The 27,963-nt window shown below is 38.2% G+C and overlaps 1 protein-coding gene across 2 annotated transcripts in view; it reads left to right on the forward strand.

Annotated features, from left to right (window-relative positions):
* Positions 1–1,172: 1,172 nt before the first annotated feature.
* The window catches only part of LOC149239237 (serine/threonine-protein phosphatase PP-X isozyme 2), a 201,814-nt gene continuing 175,023 nt past the window's right edge, over positions 1,173–27,963 (forward strand). For both annotated transcript variants that reach the window (XR_016246434.1, XM_089373354.1), the window contains exon 1: positions 1,173–1,503. Coding sequence is in view for 1 of the 2 variants with exons in the window: in XM_089373354.1 (XP_089229480.1) it covers positions 1,363–1,503 (141 nt within the window). In the remaining variant the exon portion in view is untranslated. The remainder of the gene's footprint in view (positions 1,504–27,963) is intronic.

The raw sequence follows: 27,963 nt of genomic DNA on the forward strand, positions 1-27,963 counted from the left end.
TTGTCCAAGAAGCAAATATTATAGCAAGTTGCTCAAGAGCTAGTTATTGGAAATATTGTGAGATCTATATCAAAAACGATATGAGAAGTAAATTGTCAAAGGTTATGAGAAGCAATATTAAAAGCAATATAGGATTTGCAAAAAAGATTGTCACTAAATTCGACACTTATAATTGCATGATATAATTAATATATTTAATTAATAATAAAGATTATATATATATATATATTTTATACAATAATTCTCAATGAATTTATTTAGAATTATTGCTTGATTCACAAACATAATGTTTTTTTTTGTAAGTTCGACATTTGTGAGGCTACATCATGATCATGTCCAAGAATAACACTCGAATAGAGCGGGGAATTGAACCGATAACTTAACATCTAGGAGTGTCTTAACAGTACACCCAATCACCATGTATCAAAAACCTCGTGAATAAATCCTTTCAAATTTCACACAAGTAAGCACAATGCTAAAAAAAATGACTTAAATACATACAAATAAGTGCAAGAATAGTTTGAAAATTCTAACTTCATTTCTCACTACTAATTTGAATCCCCAATAAAATTCTCTCTTCAATTATATCATTAAAACCAACATAAATCTATCTTAAACAGATCTAACATGGGCCGAAAGGGATCCAATTTCTTCACGCGTAATTTTTTTTATGAGCCGACATTAATTAAATGCTTTGTATAGTTTTTTTTTTTTTAGATTTTAATTTGTTTGTTTGGGTCGACATGAACACAATTTCAACTTTGATGACGAACTGACATCCTTACATATCATACTGGGCTGTAGAATGAGCCTCTTGGCTTAATGGGAAAAATTCGATACACATAAATAATATACCTTCGTAAACTGACTTAGCAATTAAATCCTTACCCAGTAGTGAATCCCTTATCCCACAATCAACAATCTCATATACCAATTTAATGTGTGACTTCGTTGTGATCTTCAAATTAGATAATAATAATAATATATAACTAAAAAATAATATATATATATCTTTATAAACTTTAAAACAACTCTTTTATTATTAAAAAATAATATAAAATTAAATTATTATTATTTTGATTTTCTTATCTTAATCCATAAAAATATATATATAACAATATATATTTCTTATACCCATACCCATAGAGGAGATACTGACACCATGGTAATAAAATTTGGAAAATCTAGAAAATACAAGGACGAGGAATTCAGTGTAAATGGAGAACATAAAAGTTGGGTGAGCGAGAGGAAAGGAGGGAAGGGGAAAGCTGTAAACAGTTACAGTTCTTATTTCCTTTCCTTCCTGCAAGCAAACAAATATTGCAGGAATACCCTGAACAAGAGTAGAAGAAGAGTACAGAAATGTCGGACCTAGACAGACAAATAGAGCAACTGAAGCGATGCGAGCCTTTGAAGGAATCGGAAGTGAAGTCCCTCTGTGTGAAGGCCATGGAGATCCTGGTCGAGGAGAGCAATGTCCAAAGAGTTGACGCTCCCGTCACTGTATGTCTTCTCGTTTTTGACTGTATGTTTTTTCAATTATTCCCTGCTGCAACTCGCCCACTTTGCCATCAATTAATCACAGGCTCGAAACTAGGGTTTCATGGCATATAAAATCAATGTTTCCATTGTTAGTGCAAATTTTATTTGAGCTGAATCTGCCCAGCGATTTAGAGCTCTCTCTCGCACATTTATTGGCACTGCGTTCCACCGGTTCTGTATGATCTGAAATGTCATGTCTTTTATCATTAAACGTCTAGGGTTATCGCAGAGGCCATGTCTTTTAGACAAGTATATATCGATGTAGATAACTGCTCCAGGCGTCAAAAATAAATAAAACCAGGGGGCCTCTAGCAGAGCGAAAAGATTGTTAGGACCCCTTCGCACTGTCACTATGCTTTAAATAATTCCGCATTTTATCAAATCAAAGAACTGCCTGTGAAATCCTTAAAAGTAAAATCTGGCTACTTTCCAGTTTCCACTGTTACTGTGTGAAAATAAGCTTTATTTGGTTTATGGCACGGCCCATTCATACATAAGTAATCATGGCTGCAGAACTAATTCCTACTAAAATCTGTGCATTTTTCCCAATTATTTAGGTGCCCCCTGCGTGACTTTACTATATATCTATGTGTTTTTTTCTCGGATTCTGTAAGTGCCCCATGATCAACTTTCTGTTTTCCCAAAGGAAAACCTCGGGGAACCCAAGAATTGCTTCCCTACATTTTTAGTGGGTGTATATTAGTGGGCATAACACAAGGGAATTCAAAGCCTGCACCGGCTGGTACAAAACTAGGGAAATGGCCCAACAACATTAGCGACAAGTATATGAGCTAACCCCTTGGACCAATTTTAGATATATGATTGAATACCAGCCCCATGTTTTTCGTGTAAAAATCCGTAAGGGTTAGTTTAATTGGTTGGACCACCCACTAAAGGCATGTTACTAATGGGGAGGTCATAGGTTCAATCCAGTCGAGTTGCTTGGGGCTAAATTCACACCATCTTTCATCCTGCTAAGTTTTCTTTCAAGAATATATATAAATTTATTTTTTCCCAAGAAAGTATTTTATATCATTTATTAATAGAAATAAGATATATCAAATGTTTACCTTAAAGCAAAAAGGGTTCAAGAGCTCACCAAAATGAGATGATTTCATATGCAAAAAGGCAAGCATGTTCTAAATTCTAATGAGTTCATAATCCCTACAACAGAGCAGAACACCATGCCAACAATGGCAAAAAAGATAGTCAGCTATTATACGATAGTTCATAAAAGGATAACCAACAATTAGTACAAACAACATGAGACAGTCAATAAAGCCTTGAGATATAAATTGGTATCTTAATTTAAAAGATATTTTTGTCATCCATCTCCTGGGTAGCCTTGTCGCTTCCTTTAATAGTTGAACCAAAATGAATTCTTTTCTCTGCCTTGGATGAATGAAGGATAACAGAGGGAAATGTTGCTTGAAGTCTTCAATCTTCCATAACAACCGATGCAACTACAGGTATCTACCTTGGAAAACCCTATTCAACCATTGAACCATTGACAAAGACTTACCATATGGCACCCATCTCTCAATCCAAAGTCAATAAAATGTAAACAATGGAGAGCTTGACCTTGTTATTGGATGCCAAACCTATTCCACACTTGAAAGAGATCCACTTTTGTTGACTGATATATAAGATCCCTCCCACTTTGCTTTGCTTTGCTTTGGGTTCTCTTGAGAGCAATGTTGTAAGTATTGACATCACGATAAAATTGGCAAGTGCCCAGAAAACCAAAAAATCGTGTAAATTGAGAAAATTCAATAAAAATTGGCAAACATCAGCAAAATTAAGATACCACCAAAATATCTGTAAAATTCGGCAAACATAAGCTAGGCCAAAAAATCGTGATTTTGAGATTTTTTTGCGATAAAATCAGGATGTTTGCAACACTGCTTGAGAGGCACCATCAAAGAACCCCAAAGGATAAGGTGATCCACTTCTAAGGGATAAACATTCTTCTTCTTACTCTTTAGAATCACATGATAAGAAGAGTAGGGGAATATGATTTTGTGGAAATCTTGTTTTAGTGTGAAAAGGTTATATTGAAAAGATTGTTATTTACCCCTCTTCCTCCATCCATCCACTCAGAGCTTCCTCAACTAATGTATCTTCTCACTTTCTCTTCTCATTAGAAAGAGCCTTGGAAGTTGTCCAAGCCTTGCAAATAGACCTTCAAATAAAAAACGATGATGAACTATTTCCTTGTGAGCATAGCATGTGCATCATTGGGCCTTGCCAACTTCACCTATGTAGATTACCCAAAGTGAGTATTTTGTTTGCAAGAATGAACCATAATAAAAGTTTGTTCTTACAAGGATACTTAAGCTTTCAAATCATTTTCCACCATCATTCCTTATGAACATCCCCTTCCTATAAACAATCTACCTTATGGACCGAACACATTTTGAGAAATGTAGCTTGGGTAGGAACTTCTTGTAGAGGTTTCAATGTGAACATGTAGGAAGTGGTTCAAAACATTTCATTCCTGAGCCCTCCAGAATAGTGGTCCCTAGTTCTATTTTGTAATTTGCTTAGTATAAAGTGAAATATCTTATGTTTTTCAGTTATGTCTAATTAAGTGAATTTAATGCAAAATGACTTAGACTCTAATCTCAGTCGTACATTTCAAAATGAAATAAGGCTTTGGTATATTAGGGTTTTAGAAAAACATAAATAAGACAAGATAGAGAGGTATGGTACATAGTTAAACAACTGAGTAGATAAGCAATCAGAAAAGAGAACATAATGACATGGAGAAGAGGATCGATCAATGGTCATGCATTTTGAAGAAGGGCCATAGAACAATAGTTATAGGACATGTCCATACAAATATGTAGATATATGTATTGTTCAAATTTGGGTAGCTCGGAAGGTATTTCTGAGTGGAGAAAACCCATCAAAAGTAAGTTTGTTGGGCAAAGTACCCAAATGGTTGGGATTTGACCCAAAGTAGTGGGCTTGGAACCCAAGATAATGATTTAATATTCTAATTTGTTGTTGAGTGGTGAAATAGGGGTTTCTTGAAGGGCAAAGAAGACCCCCAAGTCACTCACACAAGAGCTATAAATATGAGGCCAATGGAGAGGCCTAAACACACATGGTGAAGGACTACATGTGTGGAGAACATTAGCCCTAAGAGAGCCACAGATCAAGAGAGAGAGTTGCAACCAAGTCAAGGACTGAATTTGAAAGTTTGTTTAGAAGAGGCCGAGTTAGGGTTTCTGGTCAAGAAATTGTCCAAGAGAGGTTGAACTGAAGGAGAGTTTCTGCCCTAGGAAGAGGCTGAGTTGAGCAAGTCTGCTCAAGGAGGCTGAGTCTGCTGGTTAAGAGATTGAAGGAAGGTTGCAGGTGCCAACAACTAAGTAGTGTTGGCCAGTGTTGCACGAAACGCCCCTCTCCCAAGGATCCAAACCAGGAACTGCGTCTCGTACGGATACGTGGGGGATCTGTCGTCGGATTTGCGGTTCGGAATTTCAGAACCTCGGATAAGGCTGACGAAGACGGTTCCTAGAAATCCGGAATTGCGCTAGCCCGATCTGCGGTTTTGGATTTTTCGAATCGCGGATCCGACGATGGATCCTCGCCGGATCGGGCATGGATCCCAAGCGGATCCGAAGGGAAATAGTCGGTTCCATAGGGTTTCATAGGGTTCTAAATTATTTATTTATTTTTTCTTTGACTTAAGTTGGGTTGGGGCTTCTCGGACACTCCCAAGGTGCTCCCTTAATGCTCCTTAGATGCTTCCTAGATGCTCCCTCATGGTAATGTTAAATTCTTAAAGTAAAAGTGACATTCTCCTTTATTTTTCATTTTCATCCTTTTACTTAAATTTTTTAACATTGCCATGAAATGACCCAGGATGTTTGAGAGTGGTTCTAGTCTCATCGGACTTCATATGGAGAAAATAGAATATCATATTCTATTCAAAATTCAATAGACTTAATAGTTTTCAGGAATTCAGGATCAATGGGATTGTGGCATTTCATTAGATTATATCATGTATGAGGGTATGTGATTAGCATTTAATCAAGAGCACCAAGCCCTATATGTACCCTAGTGTTGGTGGTGTTAATTGTTGAACTCGTTTGTCATGCCCTTAGCAAAAAATTACCTTTCAATCAAGTCAAAATCATCGATCAAGCATGTTAAGCTTTTTCTACCATATTTTAAAGTTTGGAATAGGTAGTTTGATCAAAATTGGACAATGTTGACAAATATCCCTAAACAATCGAGGTAGAGGCAAAGGCTAGACAAGAGGAGAAGAATCTAGATTCTAGATTGTTGATGCATCTAAACGATTGATGCTGGAATAATTAATCATTAATGTACAATGGATGCCATATCTATCTTGATTTATGTACAAATATGCATGCTTCCATATCTTCTACAACTAATTTGGTATTTTGGAATTTTTTTTAATATAAATGCAAAAAAAATATAAAAAAATGTTTATATATAGTAAATGCTTTCGAGACGCTTTGCTTCCTAGATTTTTGGGAAATGACACTTCCGCGTCCTTGCTTCATGCAACATTGTTGCTGGCTAGTCGTGACCTAAAAACACAGTCTAAAAGCAGACTAAGGGCTCATAAGTGTGATTATAATGATTGTGGGTTATTTGAAGCAGGGTTGAGTTAGGGTTTGAAGAAAAGAACGACTAGTTTGCCCTAGTCGTAGGCAACAAGGAGGCTGAGTGATCTGGTTAAGGGGTTGGACTGAGTCTGGATTAGGTTGTAGCCACAAGGAGATTGGCCGTAGTAAGAAGGGATACTATCCTAGCTAGAAAAACCAGGGTTGAGGGTCTGCTGTAGGTGGATTAGAACTAGCCGAGGTCTGGCCAAGGGCATGAGTAGGGTCCAAGGAGCTGATTTGTAGGCCAAGGGTATGTTGCTGCTTGAACAGACCTAGCCGAGGTCAAATTTGAGGTGAACCATAGTCTGTTTGTGCCTGTGCTAGAAGGTTGAGGATTGGATTATGGTCTAGGAGCCCTGGTTAAGGCTTACTGCATTAGATTAAGAGCTAATAGGAAGAGGCCATGGCTGAAACAGGAAGCCAAGAGCCAAGTAAGGTTGTTATGGTCTGATTGAGGTCTGATTAGAGAAGGTTGCTGAAGGTAGGCCGAGGCCTACAGTAGGGCAGCCAAGCTCGATAAGAGGCCAGATCAGCTAGAAGTGGGCAACTAAGATTGGCTGCAGTATTTGGCCTAAAGGAGCAGGCCAACAGAGAAAAATAAGTTAGTAGTAGCAGAAGGAAGTGGGTTGCAACAAGGTACATCAAGGGTAAAGAAGACTGAAAGGGTTGTTTGTTAAGGATTACATTAGCAAGTAAGTCAAGTTGTTTTTTCTTTGTTGTTATCGACAGATGAGGGCCAGAAGGATTAGACCTCAGCCTTAGTTGTTGTATACTGTGTATACTAGTTTGTATCAGGGTTTCTAAAGGGCCACGAGCCTTGGTACAGGAGCCTTATGATTGTTTTATTGATGGACTAATAAGAACAAGTTTTGGGCCTATCGATCTTGTGTACTATTGTTGATTTGGTTGTTGATATTTTTTGCTGTGCAAAGTTGTTCATTATTGAGCACTGCAAGTGTGTTAATGTGCTAGTCTAGTCATAGACCAAACCTAAAGTGCAAGGGAATGTTATGAATAATATATATATATATATATATATATATATATATAATGATGATAATTGTAATAACAATTAAGTTAATTAGTAATGAATACTGAAGAGGTATGTTTAAATGGGACATGACCTTCCATGAAGAGGCACCTACTCGCCTAGGGTATATAAGCAGGCCCTCATTCTCATTTGTAAACATCATTCTTATTTTGACACTTTAATATATAATCTTGTATCCTCAATGGAGATCTAAGAACGAACTTTGTTCGTTCCATTTGGTATAAGAGCTATTCGATCCTTTGGTTGCTTAACCGCTGTATAAGAGCCTCATTCTTCGAACCAGGTCTTTGGCCATCAAAATTTGTTGGCCATCAAAATTAGTCAACTTCGATGCCGTTGAAGAGTTTCGCTACAAGCTTTGCAGTTTCCCCATTTTTGCCAATTGGCCCTTGGTCATTAAAAAAAATAAATTAAAAAAGAAATATAGAAAAAAAACGCCAAAAGGAAGATTGAAAAAAAGGAAGCAAGAGCATATATATTTAAAAAAAAGATTAAAAAGAAGAAGAAGAAAAAAAAGAGTTATATAAAAATTGAAAAGTTAAAAAAACTATATCTATTAAAAAGATTATTTAAAAAATAAAGAAATTTATATTAAAAACAAAATTTAAAAATAATAATAAAAAAAAATATAAAAAAAATTAAAAAGAAAATAAATAATTAAAAAAAAAACAAAAAGGGAAGTCAGAGTACCTGTTCTATCCAATAGGCACCTGCCACAACACGTAGCCGCAATCTTCGACCACACCTTGAGCAATCGTTGAGCCACCTCTGTAGTTGTTAAACACCGCTACAGATTCCATCCTTCAGCGACACGATCCGCTACCATATTCTGCAATCGCTCATTCCTATACTCATTACAGGTCAACTCCTCGTTGGCGCCCATTTCTTAGATTCTACGCCACCATAGACCACAGTGGCTCAACCGCCATCCCCTTCTTTAAATCTACGCTGCATATCGCAGCGTTGCATGAGAAAAGGTAAAAATATACTTGCCACTGTGTAGGAAGATATATCAAAACGGGTTTGATTAAGATCGATTTGAAATTTGCTTGACGAGTTCATCCGGCAAAGGGTCACACCTGCTAGGAAGAAGACAACCATTTATAATAATCATAGTGTTTAATTTAACTCAACACTTGGGCCAATAAAATTCACGAATCTTCAAACTACATAAGTCCAATCCGTTCGAGTTAGAGTTTCATAACTGACAATAAAAGTCGATCCTCATTTCATTATTCAAAATCAACGCACCAGCCCTAAGTTGTATTTAAAATAAAATCTTCAAAGAATAAGGTGCAAGGTTTTCTTTTTCACATCAACGTATAAGCAGTGGTGAACAGGTATTAAAATTCACAAAAGAAAGTATTTAGATCCACATAAAGTACTAGCTAGGGAAGGAGATTCTATGTAATTAAGGGCTATTGCATTTGTTTTTTTTCTAAATAAGATTAATCTGTTAACATAAAGGGAGTAAAATTACAACGTGACCGTAGTCAAAAACACTACCTTGAAGAAGGGCATAGTTGTCAAGATAAGCATAGAAGGAGACAACTCAACGTCAGGGAACTCAGTCTTGAACCAATTATCAGAACCCACGCAGGGGAACAAGTTATGATCTTCTTGAAATTGCAGAGTTTACAAAAATTCAGAAATAAACAAAAATTCCACATAGTTGTTTGAACATAAACATGCCCAGTTGTATGGGCCACAGGGCACGAAAGCAAGGCAACAGTGAGCAAACTAATCATCTGGAGGCTCTTCAACTATACGGCACCAACCGGTATCAGGCAGATCCCTAGCAAGAGCAGCTTCAGATTCGGAAGGACCAGGATCAGCCGGCGCCATCACAACAGCCTGAGCACTGCGAGCTTGAGCATCCGGAACCTGCAAAGATGCGCTGCCAATCCCCATCTGGAGGTTCGAAGTTGGAACAGTGACAGAGCCAGGGCCCTCCGGATGAGAGCTGGACTCCCCCTCCTGGGCTTCCTCATGGAAGACCACCGAAATGTGAGCGGTAATCCTTGGGCGGTTCAGAGAGTAGTTGAAGGTGAAGAGCGCGGAGCCAGATGAGGGAGAAGGCACAGGATAGTGGCTGGAGGCAAGAAGACGCCCTCTCCCACTGCGGGTGCGAGGGTAGTGGCTGACAGAGAAATCACTGGAAAGGGAAGGTGAATCGGAGGAAGGGCTAGAAGGCGCGCGCCGAAGTTGGCCGCAGCGGACCGCATTCTATGTCGGTGACGAGGCATAGGGGAGACAGAAGCAGCGGGAGAAAAGCGAGGCTGGGCAGCTGCAATGACAGGGCCAGAGCAAATCAGAAGAACGACAAAGCGAAGGCTAGAGGCCCAAGAGATAAACCAAGGGATTAATGGAGGCGACTCCGCATAAAGACCAGAGCAAAGCTTCAGAGTAGCCTCCCCTTTCAAGCTACGAGAGGCAGCAGAGAAGACGGGGCCAACACCATACAGACAGAAACCATAGCTGAGGCCAGAAGCTAGATAGTAATGCGAATGAATCGACGAAGGCGGCTCCACAACAAGCTCATGGCTGAGCCTTAAATTATAATCCCCCTTCACGCATCGAGAAGCACCCGCCATTACTGTTGCATTGAAGAGAGCCGAGGTCTGAGGCAAGCTGGAGCGTGCGAAGGCATTAACCAGAGCGTCGGACAGGATGGGAGATCCAGAGCCACTTGAAATATAGCAAGTGAACTCTGCGCTTCTCAAATGCCGAGAGCCTCCGTTCATAAACCATTTATCTATTCTGTACTAGGTAGGCAGGTGTCGTTCCACCTCGCGCTACCCCTGTCCCATCAGATTTAAGGCTCGTCTATACACCCGCATCCGGGGGGGGCTATTGCATTTGTTAGTATGTATATAAAAAAATAAACAATTAGAGTATATTCTAAAAACTTATAAAAGGGAATATATATAAAAGTACCAAGATCAAGCAAAATATTAGGGTATTTTTTATCGAAGGAAAAAATGGAGTCTAATTCGGAAATGAAGGCCGAAGGATTCCCATAAACTATATATAACTATGCCTTAGTGCTATTTAGAATTAAAGGGTCTATTGCGGGAAAAGATGTTACTATCGCTATCTCGCTAGCCGGAAATAAAAATTATATAAAACCTAAAATCGCAAACCAATTAGTGATTCCTGAGTCAAATATAATCGAAAAATTAGACTGTTATAACAACAAAAAATATGAAATAACCAATTTACAATTAAACATTGGAGATTATACATTCATATCACAATTCTCAGTTCAAAACCTATGGAGCGATCAAGGTGACATTATTTTAGGTTCACCCTGGATGGAAACCCTAGGTTCCTTCATCTTGAATACGAAGAAGAAGTTTTTGATATTTTCTTACAAAAAGAAAAAAATAACGCTACAAGATGTTACAGTGAAGCCGAATTCAGTAATACTAGAAGACATACTAGATATCTCAAAAGTAATTTTTCAAGAAGGTAAAAAAGTATTGCAAGATATGCAAAGAAAAGTTGACAAGATCACTGCTGAAAAAAATGAAGAAGTTTCTCGGCTTAAAGACCATAGTGAAAAACCATTGACGTAAATTAAGAAGCTTAAAAAGGACAAGAAGTCGTTAAAAGACAAGTTAGAACATTATATTCAAGAGGAAGTATCGAAGTCGCTAGTCGTAACAACTCCAGTTGAAGATAAAGGAACGAATACCGAACCAGTCAATACCACAACTCAAGAAGAGGATAAGTCAGTTGAAGGAAAAATACACTCACATGTTGCAATTTAGATGATGAAAATTCCAAATGAAGATTTTGTACCTAACTCAACAACCGCGGTACCAGAAGAAAATCAAAAATTGCCACACACCTAATAAGGGAAAGTCAAACCAAAAGAATTCCCTATCGACATCCGAATCACAAGAGTAGACAACTCAATGTTACTTGGGAGCGGGAGCGGGAGCGGGAGCGACCATTTTCAGAAGCTCCCGGTTTGGGTGCGAATCGGGGAGCGATTTTTTAAAAATATATATATTTTTTATATTTTTTAATTTTTGATACATATATGTCAACAAAAACATGTAGAATGATGAAATAGACATAAAAAACATAAAAAAACATAAATTGATCATTGAACCATATATCACATCAATCATCTAGAAATTATAATCGTCATCAACCATGTCCACAAGTTAGTAAAATATATATTACAACTGCAACATATTGAGTCTTATAAATCATGATTCATCAAATTCAATATTAAAGTTTCAACTTCAAGCTTTCAGAATTGAAAATTCAATAACATTTATCATCATTGATCACCAAAGTAACAAGTTGTACTTGTAAGCCAAGTTTAACCATTACAAGAAGTAATATCGAAGATATTTCTAAGTCCTAACTTCTAACTGTTAACATGATATGAAATGTTAAAAATTTATAAAATGAAACATGAATAATGAGATGAAATGAAACAACTTTAGTCTTTCACAAAGCATCATATTCATAATTCACAATCATTACCAATGAGTTATAATTGCCAAGGCCCAACTTCAAACTTCAAATTTTCATTGTCACAGTGATATAATGTTTACAAAAAATATCATAATGTCATAATGATATGAAAGAGTCAAGAGTCAAGAGTCAAGGACTCAAAACTCAACAGTTATGAAAACTAAAGTCTAATAGAAACTAAAAAAGACAAGTAAACTGTAAATCTACAAGTGGCCCTTGCCACGAGAGTCTCCAGGAGTATAAGTAGGTCGTGGTGGTCTTCTAGGAGTCTCCCGCACAGACCGACGACCAGAACTAGAGCCTCCACGCGAGGGTGTCGATGGAGGTGGCGACAGCAATGGAATAAGACTTGGGCCCCGAGAACTGCTACTGGATGGTGGAGGTGGAGGTGGCATGGCTGCTGCAGCTGCTTCATTTTCATCCCGTACAAGCTCCTCTTCTAGTTCTTCCATATGTACAATGCCATCCTCCAAATTGTCGTCCTCAGGGTGATTGTCCCAAATTTTATATGTGGGATCTTCATTAGCCCGATCACAGTAATGGCTCAACAACCTCAAATTGTAGTGCACATAAACCAAGCTTTCTGCTCGGTTTTCGTTGAGCCTGTTTCTTTTCACATTATGTATATAACTGTAGGTGCTCCAACACCTCTCTGCAGAAGAAGAATTTACAACCTGTGAAAGAACTTTTTTTGCCAATTTTGGCAAAAGTCCGTGGCCGCCATATGTTTCCCACCATGTGAGAGAATCAAATTTATCTTTGTCGTCCATTGCATGGAAGTTACCATACAAACCACTGCCACTGAAGTATCTGCCTATTTCAAGGCGCACAGCTGCACATTCCTCCCTGTCAGGCACCAACTTTTCTAATGCTTCCAGATATCCTCTAGTTACCTCTTGATCTAAATGGGGTTTGGTCCTAACACCACCCCCTGCTGCAGGTTTGCCCAACCAAGATTCTGAGTAGTATTTTGGCGTAAGGATATACGCCAAGCAATGTAGTGGAAGGTTAAGCCTATTCCACCGTTCACACACACAATCATGAATCAGTTTGTACAAGTTGGGATCTTTATTATGAACAATGTCTTTTATTTCCCCCAACATGGTATCCATTTGCTCATACACCTCGCCAATCACTGGTTTGTCTGTATCTGCAAACCGAATCATGTTATAAATTGGCTTGGTGAAATTCAATACCTGTCTCACAGTTGTCCAAAACTGCCCATCAAGAGCGGCCTCCTCCACCGTTTCAAAACCTGCCATGTCAGCTACATTTGTAGCCCTTTCCTTTAACACCTGCCAATGTGGACTTGATACCATGCTAGCTAATGCCTCTCTTACCTTCAAAAGGCGCCTGAAGGTGAGGTAATAGCTACCAAATCTAGTCCTCGCAATCTTCAGCAACTCCAATCTCGAGTGACTGCGGAAAAGGCCATGGGTATTGCTATGATTTGTAATAAATTTTATCATTTTTTTTCCTTTCTTTTACAAATCACCAATCCATTGGTATTGTTCATTTTTGTTTTTGACAATATCATGCAACAGAAGGTTCAATGTGTGAACCAAACATCCAGACCAAAATATGTTCGGGTATTTATCCTCAATAATTGCTCCCGCTGCCTTACAATTAGGAGCATTATCAGTGATGACTTGGATGACATTGTATGGGCCAATACGCTCAATTGTTTCAAGCAATGCTTCTGCAATGTTGATAGCGGTCTTGAACTTGTTTGAGTAATCATGTGCAGCTAGAAAGATGGGACCACTTCGGGACACAGCAAGAACACTTATCAATGGCTTGCCTTTTACATTTGTCCATCCATCAGATACAATGGACACCCCATTGTCAGTCCAAGAACTTGTCATTTTATTCAAAGAATGTGATATTTTTGCTTTTTCATGATCAAGGCCAACAGTTCTTTCCTTGTCATACCCAGGGCTCTTGTATCCTTTAGGGGCATCATTTATGGCAGAAACCATTTCGTGCCAATAAGGTGAGCGTAGAACATTGAATGGTATCCCACATGCATAGAGGAACCTGTAAACTTTTGAATCCACATCATTCCTACACCCCTCATCAAGGAAATCTGATATGGTTCTACGCCTTAAAGATGATGACCCTGTGCCTCCATGTCCATATCCACTGCCTTGGGAGGATGTTGAAGGAGTTCTTTGTGATGGTGAGATTGGTTCAAAGAAACCCCTTGATCTTTTTGTTCTGTATTGGGCGTCCTCCTCTTCCTTTATGTATTTGGCTCTATCTGCTGTTGACACCTTGTCACAAGTTTTGATTCCTATTTGTTTCTCTCCATCCCATGGCCTTTTCCCGCAGAGGTGTCTTCTAGCACGGGTGTATGAGCCTGTGTAATCAGTGTTGCAATGGGGGCAATGAAATTTAGTGGTTCCACCCCCTCTCCCTGTTTCAGCCCTGTGAACATATTTCCACAATGGAGTTTGGTCTTGTTTAGTTTTTTGACCCTCATGTTCACCCTCCTCCACCTCCTCTTCACTGGGGTTTTCACCCATTTGACTTCCTCCGGCTTCTTCATCCACTTCTTCAGTTTGAGGCCCCCTCCGTTTCCTACTCTCCACCACAATAATAACCATAAAAGGGACCAGGAAGAGGAAAATGCCAATAAATATCCCCAGGTCTATGGTGTTTGATGTTTGTAGGGTTTGAGTCTTGAATCTGCAAATTAATTTAGTTTATTGGGATTAATTCATTTAATTTATTAATTTAATTTAAATTAATGATCTTTAAACTCAAACAGGTAAATTAAACTAACCAAATTAACTACCTAACCAGCTAAACTAACTAAATGATTAAGTTACTTACCTCTGCAGGCTTGCTCCTCGCTCCTTGGCACTTGCTCCTCGCTCCTCAGCTCTGGCTCCTTGCTCCTCAGCTCTTGCTCCTTGCTCCTTTGCTCTTGCTCAGCTCTCAATCTCTTGCTCAATGTAGTTGAAATGATTTTTTTTTGGCCCATTGGGCTTATAAACTAATTTTTTTTTTTTTTTTTCTAAAATTTTTATAAATTTCGGGTCTGGCGGATTTTCTTTTTTTTCCGCCGAACCGCTCCCGGCCTGTTTAAAATCGCTCCCGGAGCGTTTTTTAATGCCCGGGAGCGATCGCTTCCCGATCTCTCCCGGGCATTAAAAAACGCTCCGGGAGCGCGGGAGTGATCGCTCCCTGAATCGCTCCCTCACAGACCAGGGAGCGCAAATTTTTTTACGGGAGCGCGCTCCCGAAAATCGCTCCCGTCCGGGAGCGATTTTGGGAGCGCGCTCCCGACCCGCTCCCGAGCCGCTCCCGCCCGGAGCGCGCTTCGGGAGCGGGTTCGAAGGGGGGGGGGGGCGCTCCCCTGCAACACTGAGACAACTGAATCAAGCTACGTATTTGGAAGAACATAAACAACAATCCGATGTTCCAAAGAATATTGAAGTAAGCTCAATCCAGTCCTATGATAACAATTCATCACAAGTTTCTAGTAATTGAAAGATTCCACAGAAGATTAATGTAGGATGGTTAGTTCCTTTCTTTGTGCGACAGTTTTATATATCACTCCAAGGATCATATCAACTTGTATCAACGAAGATGATAGTTCTGAGATGAGAAGACATTCGAAACAAAAAAAGAGATCAAGCCTTTTCATCAATAAGCTTTGAGGACAAAGATGTTTGAGGAGGAAGGCAATGTTATGAATAAAATATATATAAATAATATAAATATAAATAATGATGATAATTGTAGTAATGATTAAGTTAATTAGTAATCAGTACTGAAGAGGTATGTTTAAATGGGACACGACCTTCGATGAAGAGGCACCTGCCTAGGGTATATAAGCATGCCCTCATTCTCATTTGTAAACATCATTCTTATTTTGACATTTTAATATATAATCTTGTATCCTCATTGGAGATCTACATATTCCAAGTCTTCTGGAGCATTTAAACTTGAAGAACGAACTTTGTTCGTTCTAGGGAATTTCAACATGTACAATGTCGTACAGGCTGTACAACTGTAGTTCTTAGTTTGTGTAACCTCCATGACAATCATACAACTCACTCCTTGGTTGATTTTACTAGGTCATAAAATTGCCAGGTTTCAACAGTTTGTGGAGGTTTCCCTATAAGCTTTTGATTAAGGAATGAAACGTTGGTCTAGAAGGAGAAATCATTTTTTCATGTCTGTATTAATTCACGCTTCTGCTATTCATTGATTTCTAGCTATTGTGTGATTGTTGTTGCAATTGAAATTTATATTTCTCTATTAATTGAATTTTGCAATTGATTTATTTGATTGAGAACATAAGGAAAACAATCACCTAGGGATGGAAAACTTACATAACTCTTTTTTTGAGCTTTTGGTCCTTGAAGATGGGTGAAGGGTTCACCTGAAATGTTGGGCACCCTAATGATACCACACAGTATTCTAGAAACTCGCAATATCAACTTACATAATATCAATGCTACTCTTCGATTTAAGGGCTTCATAAGTTGCACTTAGTAGATTTGGAGAATAGGAAGAGGGTTGTATAACAGAGCTGTATAACAATTTTGCAGTGTTTCTTGATTTTTGTGCAGGATGTTTTGTCCTTGATTTTTGTGCATAACTACTTTTTTTGAGAGATGGCATAAGCTATCTTCAGATTTCAGGACAAACATGATGATGCGCTAGATTTATTGTCTTGGAAATTTAGGGTAACATTATTATTGGAATAGAATGATCTCTGGGGCATTATCAAATATGTGGTGGTTGAACCTACAGATCCACAATTATTGGCAACTCCACAAGAAGAAGGAAGTTAAAGTCAAATGAATGATCATGGAAACTATAAAGGATCATTTGGTTCCTCATATATCTGGGAAGACTATTGCAAAGGAGATGGTTGATGGCTTAGTTGGCCTCTGTTAGAGTGAGAACATAAACGGGAAGATGATTTTGTGGAGCAAACTCAAATCTATAGAAATGTCTAAATCATACTTGATCATCATTTACCTAATGCATGTCACATAACTGTATGATCAACTTGTAGCATTTGGGGAGAAGATCGTAGATGCAAAGCTAGTGAACATGGCACTAAATGGATTCTCATATTCATGTGAACTGTTGCCCCAAAATCTAGCAGGCCTAGTGCAAAGCCCCATTGGGTGTAATCAGACCTTATGACAACAAGAGAAAGGGTTGCCACTATCACTTCAACAACCTTTCTTTTGCTCTTTAGTGGTATTTGACCACAAGGGAGGCTTCCATAAACTCATCTAAAAAATATTCAATGATTATGGCTCAAGGTGATAAATATGATGTTTATAAGATGAGATAAAGTATTGTTGGAAGCAAGGCCTTCAAATAGACACAAAGGATTATGGGTTTTTATTGTAGTTTTATGGCTGAAAACATGCATAAATAGAAAAGGATGACATCAACCCTAAAGAGGAGGGTTTTACCATGCAACGATGATTTTGTGTTATTATTATTTATTGATGCAATTCCTACTTTATGAGCCATAAACATTAAACTGAAATTGACTTTTTAGCAATTTTTAACATAAAACCCTAGTTGCTAACCCTAGGTATCTAAGAAAAAGATAAAGAAGAAGGAATTTAATTAATTGAATGGATGATCAACACAATTTATGATTAGTGCCTTATCCTTGATGGGCTTGATGGAGTCTTCTAGGGCAAAATTCAATGAGAACGACTTTGATGGAGTGGGGGGGCGACTACAGCATCCACTTTTCAAACCCTAACTATTTACCTTGTGAGGCGAAAATTTAACTATAAGGAATGCACATTCAAAGATTCCTTATAGGCTTCAAAGATGGTTTAAACAAATCAATAATCATATCTTCCTGATCATCATATGGTGCAAAATTCATTTTTTGCTAAATGGGAGTGTTGAGAAATGTAGCTTGTATGGGAACTTCTTGCACAGGTTTCAAAGTGAACATGCAGGGAGTAGTTTGAGGCATTTTATTGGTGACCATTTTGGAACACTGGTCACTAATCTTATTTGTAATTCACTTACTAAAGTGAAATATCTTATGTTTTACAATTGAGTCTAATAAAGTGCATTTAATGTACTATTGTAATAGACTAGGTTTAATCTCAACCGTACATCTCAAAATCATATTAAGGTTTAGTAGATCAGGATTTCAAAAAGGCATAAATAATGCAGGATAGAGAGGTTTTGTTGAAAGTTAAATAGTTGAGCAGATAACCAACTAGAGGAGAGAATCTAGCGATATGGAGAAGAGGATTGATCAATAGGCCATCTAAGTTGTAGAAGGGGTGCCATACAACATGATCGTACAAATCTATATGATCTATACTATGCTACATAGGATGCACAACTGTAGTTCCTCATTTTCTATTCATGTTGTACCCTTTGTGATAGTTGTACAACTCACTTCTTGGGTAATGTCATAGAATTGTTAGGTTTATGAAGTATGTGGAGGTTTCCTTGCAAGCTTCAAGGAATGAAAAGTTGATGTAGAAGGAGAAATCACCTATGCATGTGTATATTAATTTATGACAAGAGGTTTCTCCCAACTAGAGGAAGTGGGATTGAAGGAGACTTTTTCTTTAATCTCCAAGTACACTTCCATTATAACTGTTATGTTTCAAGTTTCATTTATTGGGTGGAGGATATGGGATCATTGAGGAAGAAGTGTACATACAACAACTTCAAGGCTTTGAGGTAAATTGGAATGATTCACATGTTTCTAGGCTTAAGAAGGCCTTGTATGGGCTCAATCAGGCACTAAGAGCATGGTATTGTAGGATAGATGGATATTTGCAAAATACGAGATTCACCAAAAGCGAAATAGATCTTCATTATATATTTGTTGGGATTGATTTGCTTGTTTTGGTGTTGTATATAGATGACTTATTTTGTACAAGTTTAGAGAAGCTTATAGTAGGTTGCAAAGTAGATAGGGTGGTTGAGTTTGAGATGCTTGTCAAGATGCATTACTTATTGGGTTTGGAGGTATGGAAGACACCAGGGTTGATTTTCCTTCGGCAGAGTAAGTATGTAGTGGAAACCTTGAAGAGGTTTTTGATGGAGGGCCACAAACCAATGGCCACACCTATGATCACTAATCTAAAGAAGATGATAGCTCATTTTAGAGTTGGTGGACCTTATGTCGTAAATGAAGTTATAGGTTTGATGTTTTTCGTCAATACTAGTCCAGATATATGTTTTGCAATGAACACCTTGAGGTAGTTCATGGTGGAGTCAAGATAGGAGATTAGGCAACTGTAAAATATGTGCTTAGATACATAAGGGGTAAAGTGGAGTTAGGGTTTGAGATATCTTAGAGATGGTGAAGTGAAGTTACAAGGGTATATAGACTTGGATTGGGTAGGTAGTGCAATTGATAGGAAGAGCACCTTAGGGTCACGTTTAGCTTAAGACGAGTGGTGATATCTTGGTTTTACTTGAAGCACATTTCATGGAATTTAGCTCAATGGAGGCAGAATAAATGGTAGTAAGTATCACTAGTGGTGAGGGCATTTGGCTTCACAAGTTGTTTATAGGATTATTTTATTAGGAGTTGGATCCCATGGTGATATACTGCGATAATTAGGGTAGGATCAAATTTTCTCAGTCTCTGGTATTTCACAATAGGTTCAAACACATAAAGATTAGATATCAGTTCATACAAGACATGATTTATAAGGGGGTAGTGAAGCTCTAGTACAATCCCATAGATCAATAAGTAGTTGATATTCTAACCTAGCCCTTAGTGAAAGGGAAGTCTGAAGCATTCAAAGATAGACTTGGATTGGTGTAGAATTCTTTCCTTGTTAAGAGAGAGTGTTGAGAAATGTAGCTTGAACAGGAACTTCTTGCATAGGATTCAATATGCACTATAATTTATAAACATGTAGGGAAGTGGTTTGAGACAGTTTATTGTGGTCATTGTTACCTCAAAATCTAGCGGGCTTGATGCAAAGCATCATTTGGTGGGACCAGCCGTTATGGCAACAGGAGAAAGGGTTGCCACTGTCACCTCAACAACCTTTGTCCTGTTTTTTAGTGGTATTGAACCATAGGGGAGGCTTCCCTAGATCACCTAAAAGATATTCTAATACAATGGCTCAAGGTGATGAATGAGAGGTCTACAATGTTGGATAGAGTATCGACAAACGTAGAAAGACTTAGATATTCTATACTAGGGTTCAAATGCTCTATGCCTAGACCAAAGACAACGTTGTTATAAGTTAGGGTTTGATAGATATGCAATGATAAGGTGTACAATGTAATATAACTATTAACAACCTGAGAAAAAATATTCAAATGATATTCCACAACAAAGGATCAAAGATCTTCCAATAAGACTAGGATTAGATTAGTGAACTTTTTTCCATGGCTGTTAGGTATGTATTAACAATGAAAAGAAGGTGATGTCAGCCTTAAGTAGGAGGTATCAACCATGCACTATGCTAGATTTTGCCTTTACACAATTTATACATGCAAATTGTAATTTATGTGTCACAAACATCCACAAAATTTTGCTTTTATGCATAAATTTGCTCTAGAAACCTTAGTGGCTAACCTAGACGTCTAAGAGAGAGAGAAGGAAGACGAAATTTAGTAAAATTTATGGATGGTCAACACACCAACTCTTAGTGCCTTATTGTACTATGGTTTAATGGAGTCTTCTATGGCTAAAATTCCAGGGAAAGACTTTGATGGAGTAAGGGGGAATGGCTAGGGCATCCATTTTAAAATCCTAACTATAAATCTTGTGAGGGGAGAAACTAAATATAGGGAATGCACATTTAAAGTTTCCCTATAGGCCTTTATGAGAACACTTTTACATGCAATAATGTAGTAAGGTTCAAACAAAAAGTTCAACATCTAGTCATGGAACAAATAGAAAGTTAGAAACCCTACTTGATAAATTCAACATGCAAAATGATATTGCATTAAACCTACAAAATTCTCCACAAAAGGCACTTATTTCAATACGAGAATAACATCTCCTTGAAAAAATTGAATCCACAAGAAAGTCACACCATCAATAGATCACATGTTGCCCATAGTAGCGAAATAGACTAGCTTGCACTCTCTTAGAGAGGAAAATAATAGAATGTATGATGATGAAATGAAATGAGTGGAGAATTCTCTATTTATATGATACCTAACTCCCACATTTTACAAAAAATACAACGAAAAGCCCTAATTACAAGTTTACTTTGAGTGTTCCACAAGAGAGAGGTTACAAGCCGACCTCATAACTCAAAAACATAACATAAAATGCCATAAATCCCCATAAGTGTGGGAGAAAGACCTCCTCCACTATGACATCATCCTCCAAATGAGCTCTAAATGCCACAAACAAGTGTCAAGTGGGCTAATGAGTGCTCCATACTCCAAGATGTAGCTCTATGATAATGGGCGCACCTCCAAGCTCCAAGTGCCTCCATGCCACATGGTGCCCAACGTCACGCTCTAAAGGGCAAGAGGGGTGACGTGGCACTTTGCTACTCAAGTGTTGGAGCTCAAAAGTCATGTTCAAGCCCTCCCCTATCATCATAAGGGTAACTAGCTCCGAAACAACAACACCCATCAAACAATGTTAAGGCCAACCTCAAGGCGACTTGGGTCCAATGGGAACATCATCCGTATTTCCAAAACCAAGCTTCATGGGCCTAGTGTTTCAACATCTCGGGGGGTACATTGAAGTGTTAGGCATCATGTTGGGTCATCAAGTAGCCCAATGCTTTGCTCTGGATAAGCAACGGTGCATTAATAAGGTCACATCCTCTCTATATAATGGGTAAAATGACATTTGCAACGTTGCTAAGAAATGAGGGCAATCATCTCCCAGGAGGCCTCTGCTGTTGTGATGAAACCACCTTACAAAAAAATCAACAATCATTAGGTACAATAACCATAAATGCATCATAGTGGGCAATACGTAATGTTGGGGGCACAATAATGCTTCACACAAAGCTCACCTTCAAATGTCTAACTAGATCAGGTCTTGTGAACAGGTTACCTCCTTATGTTAGGGATGGTTAGATGGATAACTTTATTAGGTTTTTCCAACCTCCAAGGGGAAATGACATGTCCCTAGTTAGACCATCAATTCATAGGGGTGTGTGTGGAAATGGTGGCAATGGAATGGGAATGACTTCAAGGCAGGGTGCCTTAGCCAACTAACTAGTTAATGGAGGTCATAATGTAAGGAGGGAACAATCATGGAGGCATGAGTTGCACCTTTCCTGGGCCTGCTTTTTTCACCTCTCTGGTGCACCTTTTACTTTTTTATAATTAGCTTTGATTTGGGTGCATAGCTCAAAAGCCTAACCTTGTTTTTTGAGATTTTGCATTTAATATCCCTTAATGAAGAGTTAGTTTACCACTCATTAGGGTTGGGACAATACAAGGGTTCCTTTTAGTAAATGAAGCATCATGTGCTTGAGGAATTGGGTGATGGCTAATCTGGAGGGTAGAGTTCATGCTAGGTTTTTTCCCACACGCTAATCAAATGTCCCAACCATCATTTGCATTTTATCATTTCTTTCATTGTGGTTTTCTTATGCTTTTTATATTTCTTTTAGCTGCATCAACCTCCAGTGCAAAGTTTTCCTGCTTAGACTCAAGGATGGGAATGAAAGGATGCCAATCCCCATGACTAGTGACCACTAGTTTAAAGAATGGAAATGGATATAGGGAAAGATGGAAAGTGGTAAAGTACAAAATATCATGGACACACTACTTCAATCAAAGCCTCTACAGTAGTGCCCTTCCTAAAACACTAAGGCCTCAGAGGAGGTCCCATTAGACTAGAGTCCAATACTAACTTCCTAGGTGAAGTGAGGGAAGAAGAATATAATCAAGATTGGTCAATCATCTAGTTTTCCCCTTGATCCATATTATTATGGCCATGACATTAAGTGAAAGTATATGACTACAAAATGGTTAAAGTACTTGCCGATGGATGACCCAACTTCCTTTAAGAAGGAATGTTAGATGGAAGAGAGAAATCTGATTGGAACAAGAAGTGGAGGGTCCTGGCATCATGTTATGTGTTGATCATATAGGGTTGCTGGCTAGCTAGTTTTTCAAGGAGGAGAGACATTTTCTCCTATAAGTTACCCACTTTTTGGTGGGTAATAATCATTTTGGAAAAGTGGTCACTAATTCTACTTTGTAATTCACTTAGTATAAAGTGAAATATCTTAATTTTTTTAGTTAATTCATTAGATTAGATTTAATCTTCTTCCTACATTTCAAAATAAGATTAGGGTTTTGGTAGATTGGGGTCTTAGTAAAGCATTAATAAGGCAAGGTGGAGAGGCATTGTTCATAGTTAAACAATCAAGCAACTAAGTATCTAGGGGAGGGAAAGCAACAACATGAAGAAGGGGTTCGATTAGTAATCAAGCAGGTTGAAGAAGGGCCATACAATAGTAGCGTACAACAGGTATGTACAGATCCATATGGCTTTTTACAATGAGATTGAATAGGTTCTACAAGTTGTACATTGCTATTCATCGTTTCTTATGTAGGCTCTACTTTCTATGTTAGCAATATGACTCACTTCTTGGGTGATTTGACTAGGTTGTATATTTACTAGGTTTAGGCAATTTGTGAAAGTTTCCTTATAAGCTTTGGTTAAGGAATGAAAAGTTGATGTAGAAGGAGACATCATTTGTGCATCTCTGCACTGATTTATGCTTCCACTATATACTGTTTTCAAGCTGTTGTGGGATTTTTTTTTTTCTTTGTTTGTTTATATGAAGCTGTGGTTCACGGTCACTGAGTGGCCGCTACATCCACGGTAAATATTGGGGCAGTTCCACCCGAAGGGATCTGCCCGTCGGCCAATCTTAACAGGCCTAACCCCGAGGGCGTCGAGGAGATTTGACCCCGTGACCTCCCAACTGGGAAAGTGCTTAGCAACGGGAACTCGACCATTTGAGCTATCCCTTGGGGCTTGTTGTGGGATTGTTGCCGTGTTCAGAATTTATATTTCTATGTCAAAATAAAATCTGCAGTTGATTTATTTGATTGAGAACATAAGCACAACATCCACCTAGAGCAAGAAAATTCACACAACACAGTATAGTGATCACCAAATTTATTAGATCCCCATGCCAGAGTGCCATCTCTATTGGAAATCCTTGCAAAATGTCTGATTAATATTTGCTTATGCTACTATGATTGATTTGCCTTACCACCATGAATCCCTTGTTCAATATTGGTATTACAAGCTATAGTTTGTATACGAAGATAGGTGTTGAAATGTATAACTAGGTTCGATCTTCATAAATATGAAATGTACTCTTGATTCTTGTATCATCGTTTCTTATGTAAACTCTGCTTTCTATGTTAGCAATACAACTCACTTCTTGGGTGATTTGACTAGGTTGTATATTTACTAGGTTTAGGAAATTTATGAAGGTTTCCTTATAAGCTTTGGTTAAGGAATGAAAAGTTGATGTAGAAGGAGAAATCATTTGTGCATGTCTGTATTGATTTATGCTTCCACTATATATTGTTTTCAAGCTGTTGTGGGATTGTTGCCGTGTTCATAATTTATATTTCTATGTTAAATAAAATTTGCAGTTGATTTATTTGATTTAGAACATAAGGACAACATCCACCCAGGGCAGGAAAATTCACACAATACAGTATAGTGATCACCAAATTTATTAGATCCCCATGCCAGAGTGCCATCTCTATTGGAAATCCTTACAAAATGTCTGATTAATATTTGCTTATGCTGCTATGATTGATTTGCCTTACCAACATGAATCCCTTGTTCAATATTGGTATTACAAGCTATAGTCTGTATATCAATATAGGTGTTGAAATGTGTAACTAGGTTCGGTCTTCATAAATATGAAATGTACTCTTGATTCTTGCATGATGTAAAAAGAAAGAAAAATTTATTATTGTTATTTTTGTAGCATGGGTTTCATGTTCAAGATATTTTTATTTAGCGGTCAAACACCCATTGAGTGCTTCTAGGGTTTGTCCTAGTGTCATAGTCATTGTCATATGAAGAAGACCCCATTGGGCACATTGTAATATGTAAAAAGAATTATTTTTGTATTTAAAAGTGTCAAATTACCTTCCAAGACCAAGTCGACCTGACAGCGAAGAAGTCGGCCAAAAAAAGCATGTTGTCCTCCTTGAAAGCCTATATATATGAGGGAACTCGACCTCCTATGGACACTCACTCCTCTTTTCATCATCTAAGCAAAGGTGAACTAGAAGAAGGCTAGCGAAGAAGGAAGGGCGAAGGACGAAGTTTTGGGTTGTTTATCTCTCTTTTCACATGTGCAAAGGAAGGAGGCTAGGGTTTTGTTGTTGCAAGATCGAACTTGGAGAAATTGCAGAAAGAAGGTCGAAGGAAGGTCTATTAGGTCATCTTCAAGCCCTAGAAGAAGGAGAAACCCAAGTGAAGGTCAAAGGAAGCCTTGGAAGCCCTAGATTTGCTCACATGTGTGGAGGCAACAATTGTTGCAGGGGATGAAAATTTCAGACTTGCAGTAGAGACCGAAATTTTGTAGCTGGGGGTTGAAATTGTGCAGTTGGAAGAGATTTGATTGAGTTTGACTTGGACAAAGGAAGCACATCATCAAAGGAAGGGTATTGGTCTTGGTCTAGGGGTCTTGGAATTCATCATTTGAAGAATCTATAAGAAGAGAAGAGATTTATGGGTTTTCCTCTCAAGTGGAGAGGTTTTGGCCCTGGCTTGCAGCCTATATTCTGTGTTCTTGTATATTGTTGATCTTCTTGTTTTGGTAGATATTTGATGATAATAATAACATAATAATAAGAGAAGAAGCTAATAAGTAAGAAAAAGTAAAAAGATATCACAAACAATTATCAAGTTTAACTTTTAAGAGAAATAATCCTAATTGCAGCCCTATAGATTTCTCAACATGGTATTAGAGCTAAGGTTGACTAAGAGCATGATGAAGATCACTACATCCTTGAAGCATTATTCTATGGTAGCAAGTCATCTCAAGCAAGGTATCAAGGCATTGTGGAATCTCCTATTATCCATTAAGAATAGTATGATTAAGACTTCTACAAAGGACGAAGGATTATTCTTAGCACTTATAAGCACATTTGAAGAAGAAAATATTTGGGTAATCGATAGTGGAGCATCAAGACATATGACTTGGGAGCACACACAACTAAAGACCTTATCAAGAGGGAGCTATCCTGTAAGAGGAATTGGATCAACCTCGTTGGAGCTAGAGAATGGAGGGAATATTTATCTCAACAACATCCTATTTGTTCGAGGTTTGCAAAGAATCTACTTTCTATTTCATGTTTAGAAGATAAGGAAGATAGAGTCACTTTTATAGATGGAAAGGTTGTAGTATGGGACAAAGGCTCTAGCATCAATAATGCAAAAGTCATTGGGATTTGTAAAGGAGGACTCTATAGTTTACTGACACCTCTCTCTCAAGCATCAGTTCAAATTGAAGTAAGTCCATGTGAACTTTGTCATCGAAGGTTTGGACACCTTCACTACAAAATATTACCAACTCTAAACTCAATGGTGAATGGCATCCCTGAACTCAAGGAAGATCATGAAGGAGTATGCAAGGGATGTGCATTATGGAAAAATGTTAAGAGACCATTTGGAAGTAGTGCTTCAAGGTCAAAAGAAGTTCTAGATCTCATTCATTTTGATGTCTGTGGTCTTATGCCTACAAAGTCTCTTGGAGGTCATCTATATTATGTAACATTCATTGATGACCACTCAAAGAAAACTTGGACCTATTTTCTAAAGTCCAAGGATGAAGTATTTGACAAATTTCTAGAATTCAAAGTTGAAGTACAAAACCTTACAGAAAGGAAGATATACGTAGTAAGATTCGACAATGGAGGAGAGTCCACATCAAAGGAGCTCATAAATTTCTGTAAGGAGGCTGAGATTAAGAGGGCGTTGATATTCCCATATAATCCTGAACAACATGGAGTCGTTGAATGAAAGAATCGATCGATTGAGGAAAGTGTTAGAGCAATGTTACATGATCAAGACTTGCCTAAGTTTCTGTGGGGTGATACAACTAAAATTGCTTTGAATATTCAAAAGTGAAGTCCTCACAGATCTCTAGACAACATGACTGATGAGGAAGCATTCACTGGGAAGAAACCAAGCGTAGATCATATCCAAATATTTCGCTGTCTTGTCTATATTCACGTTTCGAATAAAAGTAAGCTGAGATATGATCTTTGATGAAAGTATTGTATTCAAGGAATCGAAGGACCTCCCAATTGACTCTGATGATGAAGATCTTCCAATATTTGAAGAAGAATGCACTAGGGAGGTAGAGGATTCAAAACATGAAGAAGAAGGTCCCAGTGAACCTGTACAGCAAGTGGTCATCCTTGAAAGTAGAAAGAGACCCAATTGGTTGAAGTCTACTCTTCTAGATGCAGAAGGACATGGAGTAGCCAAAGGCATGTTCAGGGAAAGTAAGAAGCCCAAAAGATATTCAGGGTATGTAGCCTATATGACAAAATTGATAGAAGCAGGACCATCCACTTTTGAAGAGGATGTCAAACATCAAGAATGGAAAGATGCCAGGAATGAAGAATATCAATCAATAATGAAGAATGGAGTTTGGGAGATCATACCTCGGCCTGAAGACAAATCGTTGGTAACTTTCAAGTGGCTCTACAAGATTAAATATGCAACAGATGGAAGTATTGGTAAATATAAGGCAAGATTTATGGCGAAGGGCTTCTCCCAACAGGAAGGCATCGATTATGAAGAGACATTTGCATCTACAACAAGGTATACAACTATATGTTCACTAGTCCCTTTGGCATCATCGACGGGATGGAACATCCATCAAATGGATGTCAAGACAACATTCTTGAATGGTACTATCGATGAAGAAGTCTATATAGAACAACCCTTGGGATTTGAAGTAAAAGATAGAGAGACTTATGTCTACAGGCTGAAGAAGGCACTTTATGGCCTTAAGCAAGCACCAAGGGCGTGGTATGCAAGGATGGATACATATCTACAAAGATTGGGTTTCTCGAAGAGTTCTAATGATCTCTATATTAAAGTTGTGAAGGATGAGCCCGTAATCATTCTTCCATATGTGGAGGATCTTCTCATGACGTGTAGAAGGTCATATTCAAGAGTGCAAGAAGCAATTGACAACATAATCTGATATGAAGGATCAAGGGTTGATGCACTATTATTTGGGGTTGGAAGTGTGGCAAGGACCT

This window comes from Pinus tabuliformis, chromosome 8 (genome assembly GCF_031772625.1).
Source record: "Pinus tabuliformis cultivar Carrire ecotype Pingquan chromosome 8, CPIR1, whole genome shotgun sequence".
NCBI lineage: Eukaryota > Viridiplantae > Streptophyta > Pinopsida > Pinales > Pinaceae > Pinus > Pinus tabuliformis.